We start from the raw sequence: 21,528 nt of genomic DNA on the forward strand, positions 1-21,528 counted from the left end.
GAGAGACGGGGTCGCTTCCAAGAGGAGTGGCGTCGATTGACGAACCTAGGGAGAGGCTGTATCCGAGCACTTGAGGAAGAACACGGACTAGAGACCAACACTTAGAGGGTATGGAGTGTAGTTATGTTGTGAGATTGTGATCGTTGATCGGTGAGCGTTGAAAACCGATATTATGTGGTGTAAACATTATTCGGGTGAGCGTAGAAAATCCGGCTGTGATAGTGGATTTCTCCCCGGGAGTGGGGAGCAGAGACGTAAAACGGAAGGTCCGAACTCCGTGATCATATTGTGTGTTTGCATTGTTTATAATTGCCCTATCACAATTGTATCTTTAGTTTAGATTGTTTACCCTTGTATTGTTTATATATCCTTGCATATATTTTACCATATAAGATATATATCTTTGTTCATATTGCATATTCTTGCTTATAACATTTTGCATATCTATCTTGCAAGAATAATTCATTAATAAGTTTTAATTGGCATAAAATCGGATTAGATTAGCATAAGACCCTAATCACCCCTCCTCCATCTAGGGTCTAACAAAAAGTACTGGGTTTTTTTATCCAATGAAAGAATGGATCAAAGAGTGACATGATTTAGAAGTTTTTTTTAATTTAGAAAAAATTGGACGGACATCGTCCCTTTTTTCCTCCAAACATGATTCTTCCCCGCATGAGATCAATATAAAACCTGAAGCTGGTTTGGGAGGTTATCAAATTCAATATTTGCCTAATTCAGATTAGTACTAGACCTTGGAGGTTGGAGTATTCCTTATCCAATAATAGATTTGGATCCTCTTCACCATCGAAAAATAGTGGAGAGACCACGACTTTTAATACAAGTTGCTGATTAATTAACGGTTGATGATGAAGACTTATAATCCATTCAAAAATTAACATGTATCATATCCTCATGAATTACATTTATTCTTGTTCTACCCTCAACAAAACAAATCATAATCTTACTTAATCAATTAACAGTCATAAGAAATATAGTGTCATGTCCACTACTTTTTAGTAGTGGAGAGGCTCCGAATCTCACTAATGATTGCGTAAAACATGGCTAAGTCATGTTGGTTATTTGGCAAACTAAGAATAAACCTAGCTCTTTTATTTTGTATTCTATCGGATTCATTAAGTTTTTAACTGCTCAAACAGTAGGCAGGAGAAGATAAGATATAGAGTATTCCTCAAAGTACCATGAGTTTAGCATTACCAAAAGAAGCTACACCTTTTCTTTTCTAGGTCACTAGCATTTTTTACCCAACTTTCTATCTATTCGAATGCTAAGGATGTCAGTTCTCAAGTTTTGGCCACCATATTTATGTATGCTTTAAAGAAACTGGCAAAATACGTGATGGATATATAGATGCCTCTACATGCCCATGATGATGACGCATAATTACCATTCATGATTGAGGTCCACGAAAATAGGTGAAAAGATAACTCATGGGTAAAAGAAGACGGGAGTTGAAGCTGAGCGTGCTATGGAGATCATTATAATCGCAAAGAAAAAGAACAAGAACATATTTATTTTTTATTTGTATTTTCTTTATAGGTGGCCTGACCAAATCCAAGGCCTGACCAAATCCAAGGCACGCTGTTATAAATCTTATCTACAACACCCAATAAAAGTAAATATAATATAATGGGCTCCAATTGTAGCATCATTTTTGTTTTCGTTGAGGTTATTAATACATGAATATAGTCCTACATTTAGATTTAGATATGATAAAAAAAAGTGATGGATTTAAAAGAGCTAAGACAGATATCTAAAAGCTATAACTTTTAGGTTAAAATTGGTTCCTAATTTTATTTAAGGCCCATCAATTCTAGATTAGACTTGATTTTTCCTCAACAATTTTTATCACGAGTTTAGTTTTTTATTTTTATTTTTTGGGATTTAGGACTCATCATGATGAAGATGAAGATATAACACCATTGAATTCGAAAATTTTAGTTGTGGCTTTATTCAAGTGTTCTCTTCACCATCTTTGTTTCGTTTGAGGGAATCTGTATAGAATGTGTTCATGCCATTATATATCATACTCCCTTTAAAAGCACGAGTTTGGAAAAATCTTTTGGTAGACAAAAATACCCCTATAAAGTTTGAACTATCATATCACTAATCAAATTTGAATTTTTAATACTAATCCATCATTAGCCTAGGAAATTAATAAATTCTTAGTAGATATACATAGTATAAAGATAAGGAAACAAATTGTATTTAGATTATATTGGAATTAAGAAATTTAATTACATTCTCATCCTAATCTATACACTAATATTTACCCACAACTATCTTTACCAATTATTGAATACCTCAATTTCAGATAAATAATTCTCCCCCACCACCTCTAAAAAGAGTTGTCTCCTTTTATGGAATCAAAAGAGTTTTCTCCACTTCTTTGCGGCGACTGTTTTTTCTCCTAGCGTTCGAATTTTTGGTTGTCACTCCTGCAATGAATGTATGCTTTCCTTTTCATTTTCTTTTTTACTGCTTCTTAGATCTTGATTTGTTTTGGATGTTCTATTCTTGAAAGATTTGTGATGGGATTTGTTGGTTTAGGATTTCTTAGAGTTTATGTTTAGATATTCAATCTAAGATGTGGGCTTATGATTTCTATAAAGCTTTTACATAATTTTTTTACTGATTGTGTATTGATTTGACATTTTTTTGATTATATGTCATTGTTTAAATTTAAAAGAGACTTTACGCATTGAATAGAGTTTTTATTAATTTTGTGCTCAAAACAATATAAGAAAAAAAACAAGAGTTTTGATGAGTAGATGATTAGGGTTCTTTTAGGTTTTTTGAATTACTGATGCTATTGATTTGTTGCAAAAGCTATCTTTGGTGCCCAAGACTAGGACCCATGATGCTTCTGAGGTCCGAATTAGTTAAATATGTGATTAAGATTAATATGGTTTCTTATAAATTTATTTGTTTCTTAGGTTATATCCTTTCCTAAATAATAAAAGTACGCAAGTCAAATTGAGATATTAATTGAAGTTTTGTCTTTTAGTTGATTTAGCATGCTCTATTGAATGTTGAGAATAAGAAAAATAAAGCTATCCCGCCAATGGACCGGTCAGCAACACCCTTCTGTGTTATGCATCGCCCTACTTACGGAGGTAAAATATGATATCTCTTCTCTATTGTATCCTGCAGTTTTTGTGATCATATTACAAATTATTTGCTGCAATTATTAGATGTCATTGTATCCTGCAGTTTTTGTGATCATATTACAAATTATTTGCTGCAATTATTAGATGTCATCTTTAGCCAACAATAGTTAACTCAAATTATTTGCTGCAATTATTAGATGTCATCTTTAGCCAACAATAGTTAACTCACATAATTTTTTATTATGTTAGTTATAATGTTTGGTATATGTTGTTTGCGAAATTTGGACGGGTTTTAGGTTATGATCCAGCGAGCGAGTATGACGGTTACCCTAAATTTGATGGACCAGGGATGAAACATCCTGTAAGTTCTATTATAAATCATAATTAACTTTTTCGGTGGTAGTATGCTATTTTGTACTTAGCAATAATGGTATTTGCTGGTATATTGTTTTGAACTATAAGTTTTATTTATTTATTGAATCGGAATTTTTGATTGAGCAGTTTACCATATTTGATTCTACCCTATTTATTGATGGAACTTTGTCCTAAAACGATAATATTTTGCCTAATGTAAAAATTAGTGAATCTGGAGTTGTAAGACTAAAATTAAAGATTGGCAATAATTTGCTATGAATATTTGTAATGTTTTAGGTTATCATTAAGTAATAAGGTGTAGTACTGACACAATGCTTGGTGTTTATTGTCTTTATGAAACGTAAATGAAAAAGTTACCAATTTTGATGTTTGTCAGACCTTTACCTTTGAAGCCCACTAAAAGAGCAAAATTTTCATTGATGTGGAGATTAGTAAATTCAGGATTTTAGAGCTGAAATGAAAGACTAGCTAGGATTTAATATGAATTGGTTTGTGGACAGGGGTAGGGATATGTTTTTCTTCTACAATTAAAGACTAGCTAGGATTTAATATGAATTGGTTTGTGGACAGGGGTAGGGATATGTTTTTCTTCTACAATTGATGATTAGGGGCAATTTTGTCTGAATTGGTTTGTGGACAGGGGTAGGGATATGTTTTTCTTCTACAATTGATGATTAGGGGCAATTTTGTTAATACTAAGAGTTGAGGGTATTTTTGCAAATATGCATAGTTTAAGAGCTATATATAAAACTAAGTCTTTCCTTTTTAATCTTAACACATACAAAAATTAAAATTTATTATGATTTTCTTTACCCGCGGGATGATAATGTGACTACCTACTCTTCAATTGCACATTCTTGCTCGCCTTAGACTTTAGTATCATCATCATTTCTTTGAGATACTTATAGATGATGGTTTTAGGTTGTTGAACGTTATCTCTCCTGTAACAACTATGACATAATGAGCTATAAAATTATGCATATTGATCCATGAGAACTTTTTGCCTATAAAAAAATCTTTAACTATAGTAATTAAGAATGACAGGAATGTGTCATCTACATATTCATCCAACCAAAAGAAAATAACTTGGGTACTAAGAATATTAAAGTAAATAGTAGAGTTAGACTAATATCGCTCATGTTATGTCATTTCCCATTCTATTCAGAGATTATTATGATTGTTCCACTATCATGCCCTCTTTAAAATTATGAGTTCGGAAAAAAATTTCATGATCAATATTACCCTTAACTCTTTTGAATATTATATTTTAATCATAATATATCCTAATTATCCAATACAAATTGTAAATATCCTATTACCCTTGACACTTTTTGGATGTTACATTGTAATCTAATCTTAATTAATAATTATATATTTATTAATAAAATTTTTGGTTTCGTTCCTATTGCATGTTAGCTAATGTTGATAAGGAATTCAAATGATCTCAGTAAGTTTCTTTGCCTAGCTTATTTGATTATAATCCAATTTGTTGTAGAATTAACTAGCTTATTTGATTATAATCCAATTTGTTGTAGAATTAAAATTCTTACTTTATGCAAAGTCTGAAAAACAAAAATGTGTAGCTATATATATCATGTAGAATTAAAATTCTTACTTTATGCAAAGTCTGAAAAACAAAAATGTGTAGCTATATATATCATGGGCTGGGATAGAAATCCATATCGCTGATGACAAGATTCTATTCGAGTACCATAATTATTGGAACTATTCAAGCAGATTATGTAGTCATGACTTTGAGCATGATACTTGCACTCCGATCGTAAATAAAGCAGTTCCATGTCTTTCTTCGTACTCGGAAAGTCTCGAATCAATAAGAAAATTGATAAGAGGCATGAAGTCTACTATAGAAAACTTTTAATGGACCTTTATTTTTATATGAATTCAGGGATTTGTTGATTCTTTAGTACTGTGGTTTTATTTGTGTTGAGCACAGCCGCAGAAACTATTGAAAATATCTAAAGTAAATTATGGAGAAAAAGTATCTTTTTAGATATGTTTAGTTATATAAGTAAAATGGCCAGATTGGTATATTTTTTCGAGCCTTGGTGATATGTTGGTATATTTTTTTTAGTTTTGTCAGATTGGTATATTTTTTTAACTCCGGCATCATATAGGCCTTAAATTTGGCCGGAGTTACTATTCCGATCAGGGCTGATGGGATTTTTGGTCAGAACAGTAACTAAATTTGCAACAGTAACTCTGGCCAAATTTAAGGCCTATATGCCGCCGGAGTTGAAAAATTATACCAATCTGACAAAACTAAAAGAAAATATACCAACATGTGACCAAGCCTCGAAAAAATATACCAATCTGGCCATTTTGCCTATACTTATTCTATGGATGCTTTTATCATATAAAATTATATTAGAGTTAGCATTAATATTTAGTTTATGGTTTTCAATGAAGTCTATCTATGATTATGAATAAAATCCATATTCTCTTTTGTGCCATGTAGCCACTTCTAATCAATTGTCTAGTCTCATTGGATTTAATTATTTCTCTTGCTATTATAATACTATTTTTTCAAAAAATTTCTACGTTTACAACATTATACTTCCTTAGGTGAAGCTTCCTTTCATGCCGATTTAAATAACATGAATATTCAAATTGGCCTCATGTTGTTTTTGTGTAGCCCATTCAAACAAATATTAAAAAACTAATATTAGTTTTTTCATGTAGCCCACTCAAACAAATATTAAAGAAGATAAATAATCACAATATTAAATTTTAGAGATATAAGTGAGCAAAAATCAAAATTGAAGAACAAATTTTAATAAGAAAATAAACTAAAAATGAATAATTATGATATTTAATCACGTGCAATGCACGTGCATAAAAACTAGTATGATATAACATGACAGGTTTTTTTGTAGATAACAGGTTTCATTAGGGGGGGTGGGTTAGTCACCTAGAACTTTTTAAGTAGAACTGAGATAATTGGTAAAGTGGGATAATTTTTTGACACTGGGATAATTTAGTGGAACAATGATGGGTAATTCTTAAAGTGGGATAACTTGGTAGGATAATTTGGTGGGATAATGATGGATAATATTATGCAGTTGCATAATTTGGTAGAATAATTTGGTGGGGGTAATAGTGGGTATAAATTACTATTGTTAATAATTGTATATTAAAAATAATATAATATTTGATAAGCTTTCTAGTGATAACTATAAAATATAATGCAATAAAGCATCACTATTCATCTCAAATAATAAAATAATTTACAAATAAATATCAAATAATAAAATAATTTACAAATAAATAAAAATTTAAATCCCTAGAGTGACTCGACTTCCATCATCCAACATAGCTTCTATCATCCCACATGACATTGCCATAGAATTTCTCCAAACTCCTACAGCTGCTCGTTGAGTCTGTAACTCGTCTTCTTTATCGGAGTCATCGTCTGCATTAGCAACATTTCGTGGAGCTTCTAGTGGAGGATCATAAATATCGAAGTTCAAATCTCATAACATCATAAAGAAAGAAAAATAAGTATTTTTTCAGCCATTAACCCTTTGGACCAATCTCATCATGATCGCTGAAACCAAATCAGCAAATAAATAAAATGTACACAGGAATCATCCGTGGCAGCTAAACAAATGATCGACAGATGAACTATAAATATCCCAATCAATTTACTGAGTCGATTTAATAATAATAGATATCACCATTAACCATTCAACATCTAATCATCAATGTGATCGCAAAGTTGCTTTCTAACTTATAAAAAACATAAATAGCTCGCATATCTTTAGCACTAACCCACCAACACTATATTCTTAACCTAAACCACTGTTGTGGAGAGAAAACTTAAACAAATAATAATAAAGTAATTTAACGTCAAAAAGCTATCAATAAAGTAATACATCTTGAAGATAATAATAAAAGATCTAATCATCACAAAAACAAAGTAAACGGATGATTGACTTCATGGCAGAGAAATTTTAACCAAGAGGGAGGGAGGCGACGTTTCACTTTTTCGGATGATTGACTTCATGGCAGAGAAATTTTAACCAAGAGGGAGGGAGGCGACGTTTCACTTTTTTTTTTCAATTGTATTCTCACCAATGTGTGGGATAATTTGAGAGAGGAGAACTTATGGTTATATATATAGGTAGTATAATTTGTGGGATAATTATGACCAAGTATCCCAATTCTAATTCTAGTAGAATTCTATTTGACTAACGCACCAAAAAAATAATACAGTTCTAGTTCTACAAAAGTTCTACTTGACTAACACTATAAAAAAAATATCGTATTTTCTAGTTCTATGTGACTAACACCTTAAAAATTTATCCCGCAAATTATCACAGTTCCAGTTTTAAGTTCTAGATGACTAACCCCCCCTAAGTAAATAAAAAAGTTCAGGATTAATAAAGTTCTCACTTTTAAATAATTGACTAATTATCATAATCCTAAGTATTGATAAATCATAATAAAGTAGTTGAAATCAGAATATCCTTTTTCGAATTTGAAATCATCCATTTGGACGGAATCTTCTATGCTGTACTTATATTTATATTTCATAACTTTTTAAATGTACTCATTTGTTACATAAGTGTATCCATAATAGTCTCGAAAATCAATAATGATCTGTTCAGGCTTTTAAATATCAGTGAAACCCAAAATCATATATAAAGATTAAAATTAAGTGAGGATAAGCAAAGATAATTAAACTAATGTCGCCAGATATTCAGCCTAACCCTGTTCACATTGCAGCTAATGTCGTCAGATATACTCTTTTATGGGCAGGTGCTAAGGAGGACAGACTTACCAGAATGATCTGTAGGGCTGCTATCAAGCTTCAGTTCAAAGATATTGCGATGTGGAAAGCAACGGATGATGTGGATGATAATTTTTCGGTAGACTAAGAAGTTTGGTGATATCAGGGTGTGCAGTTGTCTCTGGTTGGCCTTTTATCTTCATTTCTGGTGTCTGCCAAGCAGAGTATTGCAACACTTATTTTGGCACTGGTTTTCTTTTTTTCCTTTTCTTAGGTTTATCAGTAACCAACATATTTCAGGTGATCTAGTGTTTTCTTGTCTTTGGTTGTATCAGCAAGTGTTTCAAACTTTCTTTTTGTGTTTCTGGGGGTGTTCTCCGATGTGAGGAAGGCTCATGGGGGATTAGTCATGATAGGTGACGACAAGGTCCGCTCCCTATCGACTTTTCGTTTCATGCTCTTTCAGACTCACATTTTTGTAAGTTTGTACATCTTTTTGTTATCCTTTTACACACATACACACACACACACACACACATATATATATATATATATATATATGAACAGGGAATCTTTCTCTGTTTTTTCAGCTAAAAAAAAAGATAATTAAACTAAGGGGCACAGCTAGCTGTCCCTTGCAGAATGATGGAGGAGCATCTTACCACGGACCACGGACCACGGACCACGGGACCACCTCAATCTTATAGTTCCCCACTGAATTATGGCCTCCCAAAAATATCATCCTCATTCTTTGGTTTGGTTCATTTAGATGCAGTTTGCTAATTAAGTTCAATACCGAGGTAGCTTTCTCAGTTACCGAAGGATTTTGTTATGGTGATTCACTCAAGTGCAACACATGTATGCAAATTATGAAGTCTGACTTGTTTTAGGATGTATCCATATGCTCTTCAATGATCTTTTACCCTTTCAATATAGATTCTATATACTCGGAGTCTCGGGCCAAATCACAATCAGATATCTTTTGTAACAACTCTCTTTTTGAATTATATATACATGATAGGGCAGTATGCCCTATTTTCATTCAAAAAAATATATAGATTCTATATAGATTCATGGATAAAATGTTCATGCTTCTTTTGAAATCTAGTCATCTTATTGCCCATTGCAAATATAATTGGATTAAACCGGTGATGAAATTCACGGGAAAAACAACAATGGATAAGGTTCCAATTAGTTCAAGGTAAATTTTGACTTTATGAGTTGTATGAAAATTTTAGGGTTTTTCATGAAAACCACGTTTAAAATAGGTTGAATCGATAAGAATCACATTTGAAGTTTTTTTAATGCGTAAACCATCTTATAAGTAGGTTTAGTTTTCAATCAACCAATTTTTGTTAAATTATTCTCAATCACTATCTTAATTACTTATACTACCCTTACTAATTACATGTGTGTTGGGAAACATGTTTTAGGCACATGTAATTAATAAGAATAGTTTGAATATTTTGGAAGTAATTGAGCAGAAGTTGACAAAAAAGTGGGTGATTAAAAACTAAAGTCACTTGTAAGATAATTATTTATCTATAAAAAGCAAACTTTAAAAGTGGTTTTCATTGATTCAACCTGTTTTAAAGGTGGTTTTCATTATTCCTCTTAAAAAAAGTGGTTTTCATTAATAAACACGCAAAAGATTTTTCAACGGGATAGTTGACAAATGAGATGTGCAACGGACCATCTCAAGGAAATTACGCACCAGCAATTGGGCCTAATTAGTTGGGCCAATAATAAATTAAACTTAGGGCCTTGGCTCAAAGTTTTGCTGGGCTAACAAAATGGGCCGTAAAGAGGGGATTTCGTACAAATGAAGTTTTGACAAATTTCTTTTAGTGGGATTAAAAATTAAATTGATAATGAAGAATAGTTGATAATAATTGAAAGAAAAAATGCAGGACCATCTGCTTCAATACTAGGGCACATGATCAAACCATAACTCCACTGAACATGAAATGCTTCTTCTGGTAATTTATACACATCCCTTATCCTTATTGTCATAGATCAATCTCTCATCATACATATTAAAACATGGCGTATTGTAGTATCATTTAAAAATCGCTTTATTCTTCAAGTGCAGGCTTTGGTTGCGAGTAGAAAATTTTTAGTAGGTTACTCTTCCTAGCATTGCAATAAAAATTGTAAATAATGATACATTTTTTATCTCCATGTGACAATTTTGTGTCGTACACATGAGCACAACACATACCGAAAAGTGTGGGTAGAGCATGTGTGGAGAGCGAATTTCTACACATGTGAGAATATGTTGCAAAACTTGTAACACATACACATGTCATAAAATTTACGATACATACATGTGTTGCAATACTCACGATATATATATGTGTCGAGAGTGGTGACACATATATGTGTTACAAAATCCGTGACATGTACAAATGTCAAGAGTGATGACACATAGGACTATAAAATATAAAGAGTATCACCATTCAACACTATAAATTCCCAAAAGGTCATCCATCCTAAACTATGTAGTTATTTAGCTTATACACTATCATAAATGTTTAATCATCGTTATAAATAAAATCTAAGATTTCTTATTTAAGCTCATCAACAAATCCTCACACAAATCATATTGGACTATTAGCTTTTTTCAATTATATATAATTATATATCTAATGACACAAATATGTGTCGTGATTTGTCACACTTTTTATTTATGACAATATTATTTAATCATTTACCAACAATATGACACTTTTATATGTGTTATAAAATAAGTGTAGGCACATACAACTTTTATTGTAGCATAATTAGAAGAGTTTGAAGAAACAAAGCAAATCAAGAGAAAAATGATATGTGTATTCATTGGTATTGTGGTCTATATATACAATGTGAGTAGCATTGTTCTATTACTCTACCCGATGTAGGACTAAACGAAAGAGGCTACCTATGCAATATTTAACACCCCCTCAAACTGCAATTGGGTTAACCAAAGGTAGTTTGCCAAGAAGATATAGACGTTGTTGTATTGTGTGAGCTTTGGTGAAAATCTGGTGCACGTCGTGCAGGACTAGTGCACGGTGGTGCAGATCTGGTGCACGTCGTGTGGATCTAGTGCACGGTGGTGTAGATCTGGTGCATGTTGGTACAAATCTGATGCACGTTGGTGCAATTCTGATGCACGGTGGTGCGGATTAGATTTGTGAGGTTGGGATTTGAGGAGAGAATTGATTGAATGACTTTGATACCATGTTAGAAACATAGCAAATCAAGAGAAAAAGGACATGCGTATTCATTAGCATTGTGGTCTATATATACAATGTGAGTAGCATTGTTCTATTACTCTACCCGATGTGGGACTAAACGATAGAGGCTATCTATGCAATATTTAACACATCTAAATTTAGGTGTATGATTCTAGATCCTTGAAGATTGGAAAACGTGAAGTAACAACACTTGGTGATATTGGTTACAATAAGTCTCACATATTGGTAACAGTTGAAATCATAAAACACAAGTCATCATGTTTGCTGCATAATTTAGTTATTTTAGAGGTGTACGTAGAGCGTGCCGATATCCCCATGATTAATTAGGGGAATCAAAGTAAAATTGTGTTGAAAAATATAAAGATTTCTCGTATATTTTTTTTGTCTAGACACTGGATTTTGAAGTTCGATAGGTTTGAATTTTATATGTGGTGTGAGTTAATTAAACTAGAAACAAATTCCTAAATCAGATTAGATGGTTGATACTAAGAAAACAATCAAGTTTCCACGATTACCATAAGTTGCCATATAGATACACGATAAAATTGCTCATAGCACATCAAAACATACAATGAGCAGGGAATTTTTTTTTTAATCTTTTACATATTTTGCACCAAAAACCCTGATACTATACGCAGCAAGATACAGAGTTCTATTGAAGAGGGAAAATTCACATAACAAACAAAAGACACCCTTTTGCAGCAATTAACCATTTTCATGAAATAGTAGCAACAATTATACACCCATAAATACAAGCTAAATCAAAACACGGCAAACAGTACCTCACAAATCGTAAACCTGCTTACCAGTGAACTTGACCTCAATAGGACTCACATTCTTCCCAATAGACCTAAAGTTCTGTCCAACTCCCTCCCTCCCAGGATTCACCTTCTCAGGATAAACCCCATCTTTAGGATGAAGATACTGAACTTCCCCGTTCGGAAAAACCCGATAAAATTGATACTTAATCTTGTACTTAGACCTGAGCCTAGTCCCCAGAGCCAAACACTGCTCTTTTCTTGCTAGCTTCAACAAGTTAGGACCCTCTCTCATTATGGCAGCACCTCCTGTTGGCATCTCAAACACCTGCTCTTTCGGCGACTCCCACGTAATGACGTAGAATTCTTCGACCTGCGCTTTACGTAGGAGGCCGCCAGTGCTCCCGCCGAAGATTGGGGAGGGGGTGGTTGGGTCTAGTTCAGGTGGCGTGAATCCTGCGGGGGCTTCCTTGGCTTCGGCCGTGGGGGCTTTCTCGTCTTTTGCGTAGATCTTTACGTTGCGGGGACTGGTTAGGGTTAGGGTTTTGGGGCGGCGGAGGAAGGAGCGGGTTGAGGGGAGGGAGGGTGGGGTGAAGAGGGAGGCCTGGGTTGCCATTGCCATTGAAGAGGGAGGCTAGGGAGGTTTTTTTTGTGATGAGTGTGTGAAGAATGAGGAGATCGAGAGTTTGATAAAGAGGAGGGAAAGTTAAAAAAGAGATTGTTGAGGATATGTGGTGCGCATGGGGATTGATTGGATAAGGGGGGATATGGTTTGGGCCAATGGGGAGGGTTGATTTTGATTCTATGAGTGATTTCACCCGCAAACGAGCGTCGCGTACGTGTTTGGATTTGTTGCTTGCATGTCTTTATATATTTTTGTTGCAAATTCTATTTAAAATGAGTAATATTATTGCTCTTGTTTTAAATACTAATTCATGTAAACTGGATACAGGGCCCACCAATATACTCGTTCTTTTGACAGATATTAATTGCTTTGAAGCATAATCACGTCGACCTTTTCAGTAGATGATCCGAGTACAGAACTGCAAGTTAATTAGGGGGAGAAAACATCCTAACTTGCAATAAATTGATAATATATTTCAAGTTATACATACAATTAGGGGGATAATTGATAATGGGTTGATAAGTAATTGCTTCCTTTATCAATCTATTATCAATTTGCAAGGAAAATTTATGTTGTGTCTTAATTTATTGTGAAATACTGACCGATGCAAACCAGACAGGGTACATCACTGCACTCATCCTTGTGACAGACAAAGTTTTGAAAAAATTACTCCCTAAAAGAGTCTATTTCAAGTTATCATCAAGCTGGGAGAACGAAAAATATCCTGGCAAGTAGAAAAGGAGCAGGGTATAAAGGACTGCTCAATTGTGATGAACAAGGAATTTCAGACATAAATCATAGGCTTAAATTTTACTAAATTGGTATGTTTTTTTAACTTCCTTTAATCGGTTTGGTATTAAAAGTTTCTCTTGCAACTTTTTGGTCTTAAAAAGTCAAAAGTGCATTACCGTTGTACACGTGTAAATAGCATGTAACCTCATAATATTAGAGATGTTAAAAGACCGAGGTGTTTGTTTTTAAGATGACGAAGAAAGGTTTTAGATGACAAAACAAAGATTTCGGCAAGGAAAAACTAACCCTAAACTAGTCATATCATCTAAAACCAGCCACCTTAGTCTTCTAATACCCTTAAAGTTAAATTATGTGAAGTTACTTGCTACTTATGCATGCAAAAATTTGGTCGGCGCGAAAAAAAATTGCTAGAACTTTACCAAACCGATAAAGAGGGGCCAAAAAGATTTCCAGTATGGTAATTTAGCCCATAAATAATAGGTAGAAGACCAGACATGATGCAAGTGAAAGTGAACATGAACATGTGATATCCTCCTTAACTTGTAATGATTCTAACACAATGCACCCTTATGTTTGTAAAAGATTATGAAGATTAATGATCTCTTGGTGGAATTATAAAAAAATTAACGCATAGCTCCCTCTAAATTGTAAAACTTACAAAACAGTCTCGAACTTGTAGAATAATTACAACCAGTCCCTCCAATTTTGTAAAATTGCAGTACAGTCCCAAGCTTGTGAAAATAACACAAACATCCCATGAAATCCTGTACAAAAATTGCAACCAACCCTAACAAAAACTGCTGGAATTACAAGCCAGTCAAATAAAATGCTGAAATTGTAAAAAGGTCCACCAAAGATGCTGAATTTGCATATCAGTCCAATAAAACCAAATTGCAAAACAATCCCGTACAAAATCAGAATTAGAAACCAGTCCAATGAAATGTTGAAATTGCAAAGCAGCCCACCAACGATGCTGAATTTGCAAATCAGTCCAATAAAAATGCTGAATTTGCAAATCATTCCAATAAAATTCTAAAATTGCAAATCTGCCCAGTACAAAATTAGAAATTATAAAACTCAAAGATATCAAAAATCACAAACAAAAACCTCAAAAATCCTTTATTTGCAAAACAGACCTAAAAATTGTAGAAATTGCAGAAAATACTCCAAAAGTTAAAATTTATAGAACATGTCCTTAAAGCATACAACTTTATAGAAAAATCCATCTAAAATTCAAATCTAATTGACCAAAATGCCCTTAAACTAAAATTCAACTTAAATGGGCCAAAATATCTCTAAACTAATTGACCAGAATGTTTTTAAATCAAAAACAAAATCTAATGGTTCAAAATATCTACAACTCAAATCAAATTGAACAAAAAAAAAAACAAATTTCAAATCATACAGTTCATAATGTCTGTAGCTCAAATGAAATTGACCAAAACGTCCTTAAACTAAAGTTAAATCAAGCGTATAAAAAAAACAAATTTCAAATCATACGGTTCATAATGGCATGTGATTGCAAAAAGTAGTGACCCCTGGATGTGGAAACAAATGATGAAAGCAAGAGATAGAGCTGCTCTCTCTTGTGGTGGGATTAATAATCTGTTACAATTACTGAATGCTTGCTACAGGAATTCAGAGTTTCATATCTCAGCTTTATACCATGCTCTGTTACCAGTTACTCAGCAAGTGTCATGGCATTGCACTGTTTGGGATCAATTGTGCTATCCTAAACATTCTTTTATAAGTTGGCTTGCTGTCTTGAATAAATTACTTACCAAAGACAGATTGATGAAAAGAGGAATAAAAAATGTTGGTTCATGTTGCTTGTGTTCAGGAACTAAACTGGAAAACAGAAATCATCTATTCTTTTCCTGTAGCTACTCTTCAGAGGTCTGGAATGACATAATGTGTTGGCTTCAATTTACCTGGAAATCATGTGAGTGGAATCTTATCTTGGAGTGGTTTTGTACAAAGCTAAGAGGGAAAGGTTTCAAGCAAGGGATCAAAAGAATGGCATTTACTGCTGCAATTTATAGTATCTGGACTGAGAGAAATCTCAGAATTTTTCAACAGGAGCAAAGAACTGCAGCTCAATTGATTAAGAGAATTAAGATGGACATTTTATCTGTTGTCCTTAATTCACAAATTCAGGAGGAGAATCGGGACTGGTTACTATCTTTGTGAAACCTGAGTCACAAATTCAGGAGGAGAATCGGGACTGGTTACTATCTTTGTGAAACCTGAGGCTGAAGCTATTCCCTGCAGTTTCTAGCTTTGAAGCTCCTCCACTGGTTACTATCTTTGTGAAACCTGAGGCTGAAGCTATTCCCTGCAGTTTCTAGCTTTGAAGCTCCTCCCTGTAGATAATATTGCTCTGCTGTGGAGTTCTGTGCACATGTCTGGTTGTGTACAGGTCTATCTGGTTGTGTACATGATTATCTGATTCAGATAATATTGTTGGAAGTATACATGATTGCCTGGTTCAGATCGATTATCAGTAAGGAACCATATAGAGAAGAAGAAGCTACTACTTGGAGTTGGCTCAAGAGAAAAATTTGAGGATATGCACAATGGTTGTGTGCATGTTTTGTAATCTGTTTCTTAGTTTTTTGCTATAGCTCAGTCTTGAGCATTAACTATACGTTTTGGTTAGTTATCTCAATTACATATACATGTTCTTGAGATTCTTGATGTACAAAACTTTACATGTTGGAGATGAATAAAATTTTTCATTTACCAAAAAAAAAATATCCGTAAATTTAATTCATGGACCAAATGTCCTAAAAATGATTTCAAATTAATGTAGAACCCTAAGCCATTAAACTAGAAAACTATCGCACCATAAAACTAATGAGTTTATTTGAGCATACCCCAAAGTCATAAAAGTAGACAAATACACAAATAATTTCATAACCGGAAGACATTAAAATAGATAAAAGATGCACGCAAACAATAAGCAACAAAAAAATATCTGAAAACAATTATTGAAGTTGGCAAAAAAACAACCCGAGTTACAAAACCCAAAATCAAGGTGACAAGAAATTAAAACAAATTGCTGAAATTAGCAAAAACCTAAAACTCGTCCAAATTGGCGAAATTCAAAATAGACTGCCGAGTCTCTAAATAGGCACAAAAAACCTCCAAAATAGACTATCGTGTCTTTAAACTAGCAAATAACTAGGATAGTCTTTCAATTTAAAGATAGTGAAATGTAATTTGAGAGTATGTCCTTGGTAAAACCATGCACTCTAAAATAATTTAAATTGAAATAAAAAGTTATTTATCTATTTTAGTTACTATTGACAGTGGCGTAGCCTAGAACTAGAGTTTGGCGGGGCACTTTGTATCTTACCTTGCAAAAATAATTATATTTATAATCACATTCGATAATGTAAATACATTTTAAAAAGAAAGGATAGGGTCTCTGTTGGTCTTGAAAGTGAAGACCCAAACCTAGAATCAAAATCAACAATCGCATAAAAATTCAAGACAGACCATGGGTGTGGTCTGCACCATACCAGGATGTGGTAGAATCTGCCCTATCTGCCATGGGTGTGGTCTGCGCCACACCAGGATGTGGCAGAATCTGCCCTGTCTGCCATGGGTGTGGTCTGCGCCACACCAGGGTGTGACAGAGTCTGTCCTGTCTGCCATGGGTGTGGTCTGCGCCACACCAGGGTGTGGCAGACTCGTTTTAGAATTCTAATCTGTTTGGGATTGTGTTTTATTATAAATAGAAACACGTCCCTTTAGGGTTTAAGAGAGAAAAAGAGCATGAAAAAAAAGAGTGTTTTGAGAGCTCTTTGAGGTTAGAAATCTTAGAGAGAGAGAGACCAATTATAAGCATTGTAATCTTCTTCAAGTAATCAAAGAATTATGTGGTGTGGCTCCCGAGGACGTAGGCACGTTGCCGAATCTTGTTAAATCTGGTGTGTTCTTTCTTGTTTACTTTCCTATAAGTTTTTATCTTTGATTTGTGATGAATTTCTTTCTTGCTCAACTCTCAAACACAAGATCCGGAAGGGTATGAATTTGATTTGATTATTTTGAATCCCCAACAACTGGTATCAGAGCTTCGTTCAACAATTTGTGTAAAAGAGAGCCATGGCAGAGGAAATCAAATCAAAGATTGAGAAGTTTGACGGTTCAGACTTCGCCTACTGGAAGTCGCAGATGGAGAACTACATGTACCAGAAGGACTTGTATCGCCCGTTGATGGGCAAGGAAAAGGGAAAGAAGAAGGAGGAGTCAGATGGTGATTGGGAGGTACTGGATAGGAAAGCTCTAGGGCAAATCCGGTTGTCGCTCGCCAAATCAGTAGCCCACAATATTCTGAAGGAGAAGACGACGATGGGGCTTATGGAAACGCTCGCGAAGATGTACGAGCAACCGTCGGCAGCAAACAAGATGCATCTAGTCAAAACTATTTTCAACCTCAAGATGGCAGAAGGACGGTCCTTCACGATGCATCTCAGCGAGTTTAACATAATTGTTGATCAGCTTATCTCCGTGGACATCACGCTTGATGACGAAGTGCAAGCCCTATTGATTCTATGACAATTGCCGGATAGTTGGGCAGGTTGTGTGACGGCAATCAGCAATTCGGCGGGGAAGGAGAAGTTGAAGCTGAGTGAGGTTGCTAGCATGATTCTATCCGAGGAGATTAGAAGAAAATCGTCCGAATCAGAAGGTTCAGGTTCAGCTCTAAGTTTCGACCAGAGAGGCAGAAGCCAGAAGAAAGGAAACCAGAATAGGAATCGGTCGAAATCAGTAAAGAAGAGGTCGAACTCGAAGGTTAGGCCTATCAAAGGAAAGTGTTGGAACTGTGGCCAGGAGGGCCATATGTCTTCAGTCTGCAAAAGTCCAAAGAAGAATGCGGGTGAGCAGGAGGCTCATATCGTGCAGGATGCCTTGATTCTTGCAATGGACAGCGACTCAGATTCTTGGGTCATCGATTCAGGAGCCTCTTTCCACGCCACTGCTAACAGGAAGTTATTTCAGAATTATGTAGCAGGGGACTTTGGAAAAGTATATTTGGGGAACAACGAGCCCTGTAATATTGTTGGAAAGGGTGAAGTGCAGATTCAGATGAAGGGCTCTAAGTGGACCTTGAAGAACGTGAGACACGCACCGAAACTGAAGAGGAATCTTGTTTCGGTGGGACAGCTTGGAACAGAAGGCTATGTTTCAACATTCACTAGGGATTCGTGGAGGATCTCCAACGGTACGATGATAGTTGCTCGAGGTAACAAACTAGGAACTCTCTACCTCACCTTACATGCGAGTGATACCCTCGCAGTTGCAGCTGGTAAAGAGAGTACAGATCTGTGGCACAACAGGCTAAGGCACATGAGCTAAAAGGGGATGAAGATTTTGCATTCACAAGGAAAGCTAACCGGGATCGACGCCGTGGAAGTCGGGGTTTGTGAAGACCGCATCTTTGGAAAGCATAAGAGGGTTAGTTTTCAGAAGGGTGGAAGTCCACCTAAGGCTCAGAAGCTAGAGTTGATTCATACAGATGTATGGGGTCCAGCCAGTATGTCTTCTTTTGGCGGTTCGAGATATTATATCACCTTCATCGACGATCACTCGAGAAAGGTGTGGATCTACTTCATGAAGCACAAGTCAGAGGTGTTTGGAATCTTCAAGAAGTGGAAAGCCATGGTGGAGAATGAGACAGATCTGAAGGTGAAGTGTCTGAGATTAGACAATGGTGGGGAATATGAGCTGGTGGAGTTCAAGAGGTTCTATGCTACGAATGGTATTCGGTTAGAGAGGACTACTCCAGGGACGCCGCAGCAGAACGACATTGTAGAGAGGATAAACAAGACCTTGACAGAGCGTGCCAGGAGCATGCGGTTACATGTAGGTCTGCCTAAGATATTTTGGGCAGATGCAGTGCATACAGCAGCCTACCTTATTAATCACGGGCCATCAGTTTCGTTAGATTTTGGGATTCCAGAGGAGGTTTGGAGTGACAAGAAGATAAATCTCTCACACTTACGGGTATTTGGTTGCGTGGCTTATGTTCATATCAGTGACCATGTCAGGGACAAGCTAGAAGCTAATTCATATCAGTGACCATGTCAGGGACAAGCTAGAAGCTAAGTCACAGAAGTACACATTCATTGGATACGATATTGATGAGGTATCGCCTTTGGGATGAGAAGAACAAGAAGATCATCAGAAGCAGGAACGTGATATTCAATGAGGAGGTGATGTACAAGAATATGGAAAATACCAAGGATAGCCAAAGCAGTGGGAGTACCACTACGAATATAGGTGGATCCGAGTACATGGATTTAGAGGAACTTCTAGATAGGGGTGATGATGTTTGTTCTGATCAGAGAATGGAGAAGGCTCCAGGTGCAGACGAAACTACCCAGGACGTGGAGCTTAGGAGGTCATCCAGGGTACCCAAACCAAATCCCAGATATCTTTTATCTCTTGACTACCTATTATTAACAGATAGCGGTAAGCCGGAGTGCTATGAAGAGGCAATGCAAGTGAGTGAATCTCAGCAGTGGGAGCATGCTATGCAGGAGGAGATGGATTCTCTACTCACTAATGAGACATGAGAGTTAGCCCAACTACCTGCACAGAAGAAATCCTTACATAACAAATGGATCTATCGGGTCAAGCATGAGAGTGATGGAAGCAAGAGATTTAAAGCCAGATTAGTAGTGAAGGGGTTTCAATAGCGAGAAGGAGTGGACTACACGGAGATATTTTCCCCTGTTGTGAAACTCACAACCATCAGAGTGGTGTTGAGTTTGGTGACTGCAGAAGATCTCTTTCTTGAGCAGTTAGATGTGAAGACTGTCTTTCTTCATGGTGACTTAGATAAAAAAATCTACATGAAGCAGCTTGTTGGCTTCATTAAAGAAGGAAAGGAAGAGATGGTGTGCAAGCTCAAGAAGAGCTTATATGGTTTGAAACAGGTTCCGAGACAGTGGTATAAGAAGTTTGATAACTTCATGCAGAATAATGGCTACAGAAGATGCAATTCAGATCATTGTTGTTATTTCAAAAGGTTCGAGTCTAGTTTTATTATTTTGTTATTATATGTTGATGACATGTTGGTAGCAGGACCATGTTTAGAGGAAATAAATAGTTTGAAGAAGCAGCTAGCAAAGGAGTTTGCAATGAAGGATCTGGGTGCAGCGAAGCAGATTCTAGGGATGCGAATCAGTAGGGATGAAGCTGAAGGGACATTAAGATTGAGCCAAGCTGAATACATTGAGAAGGTACTTCAGAGGTTCAACATGCATAATGCTAAAATTGTTAGGAGCAATCGCCTAAGACAGATGCAGATAGAGAGCATATGAGTAGGGTGCCATATTCTTCGGCCATTGGGAGTCTCATGTACGTGATGGTTTGCACGAGGCCGGACATCGCCCATGCAGTGGGAGTTGTGAGTAGATTTGCAAGCAATCCAGGGAAGCAGCATTGGGAGGCCGTAAAGTGGATAATACGGTACTTGAGAGGGACAACGAACAAGCCATTATGTTTCAGGAGGAAGGAGTTGGTGCTGTAGGGATACGTAGATGCGGACTTTACCGGTGATCATGATACGAGACGAAGCACCACGGGGTATGTTTATACCTTAGCGTCGACAGCAGTGAGCTGGGTCTCACATCTGCAGAAGATTGTGACTTTGTCTACAACCGAGGCTGAGTATGTCACGATGACTGAAGCAAGCAAGGAGATGATCTGGTTGAACGGGTGATTGGAAGAGTTGGATCTGAAGCAAGGGAGAGGAGTTCTTTATTGTGATAGCCAAAGCGCTATACATCTTGCTAAGAATCTAGTATATCATGTCAGAATGAAGCACATCGACGTTAAATACCATTTTATACGCTTGCTAGTTAAAGACGGAAAGTTACATTTG

The 21,528-nt window shown here is 35.6% G+C and overlaps 1 protein-coding gene across 1 annotated transcript; it reads right to left on the minus strand.

Moving 5' to 3' along the window:
• On the minus strand, nucleotides 12,031-12,936 carry LOC109833764 (photosystem I reaction center subunit II, chloroplastic-like). Its single transcript, XM_020401567.1, has one exon. The coding sequence runs from the start codon at nucleotides 12,873-12,875 to the stop codon at nucleotides 12,279-12,281; it is 597 nt and encodes a 198-aa protein (XP_020257156.1). The 5' UTR covers nucleotides 12,876-12,936; the 3' UTR covers nucleotides 12,031-12,278.

Source organism: Asparagus officinalis, chromosome 3 (genome assembly GCF_001876935.1).
Source record: "Asparagus officinalis chromosome 3, Aspof.V1, whole genome shotgun sequence".
Classification (NCBI taxonomy): Eukaryota; Viridiplantae; Streptophyta; class Magnoliopsida; order Asparagales; family Asparagaceae; genus Asparagus; species Asparagus officinalis.

Coding starts and splice junctions, on each gene's coding strand:
- LOC109833764 (XM_020401567.1), bottom strand. CDS start 12,875: ATGGCAATGGCAACCCAGGCCTCCCTCTTCACCCCACCCTCCCTCCCC.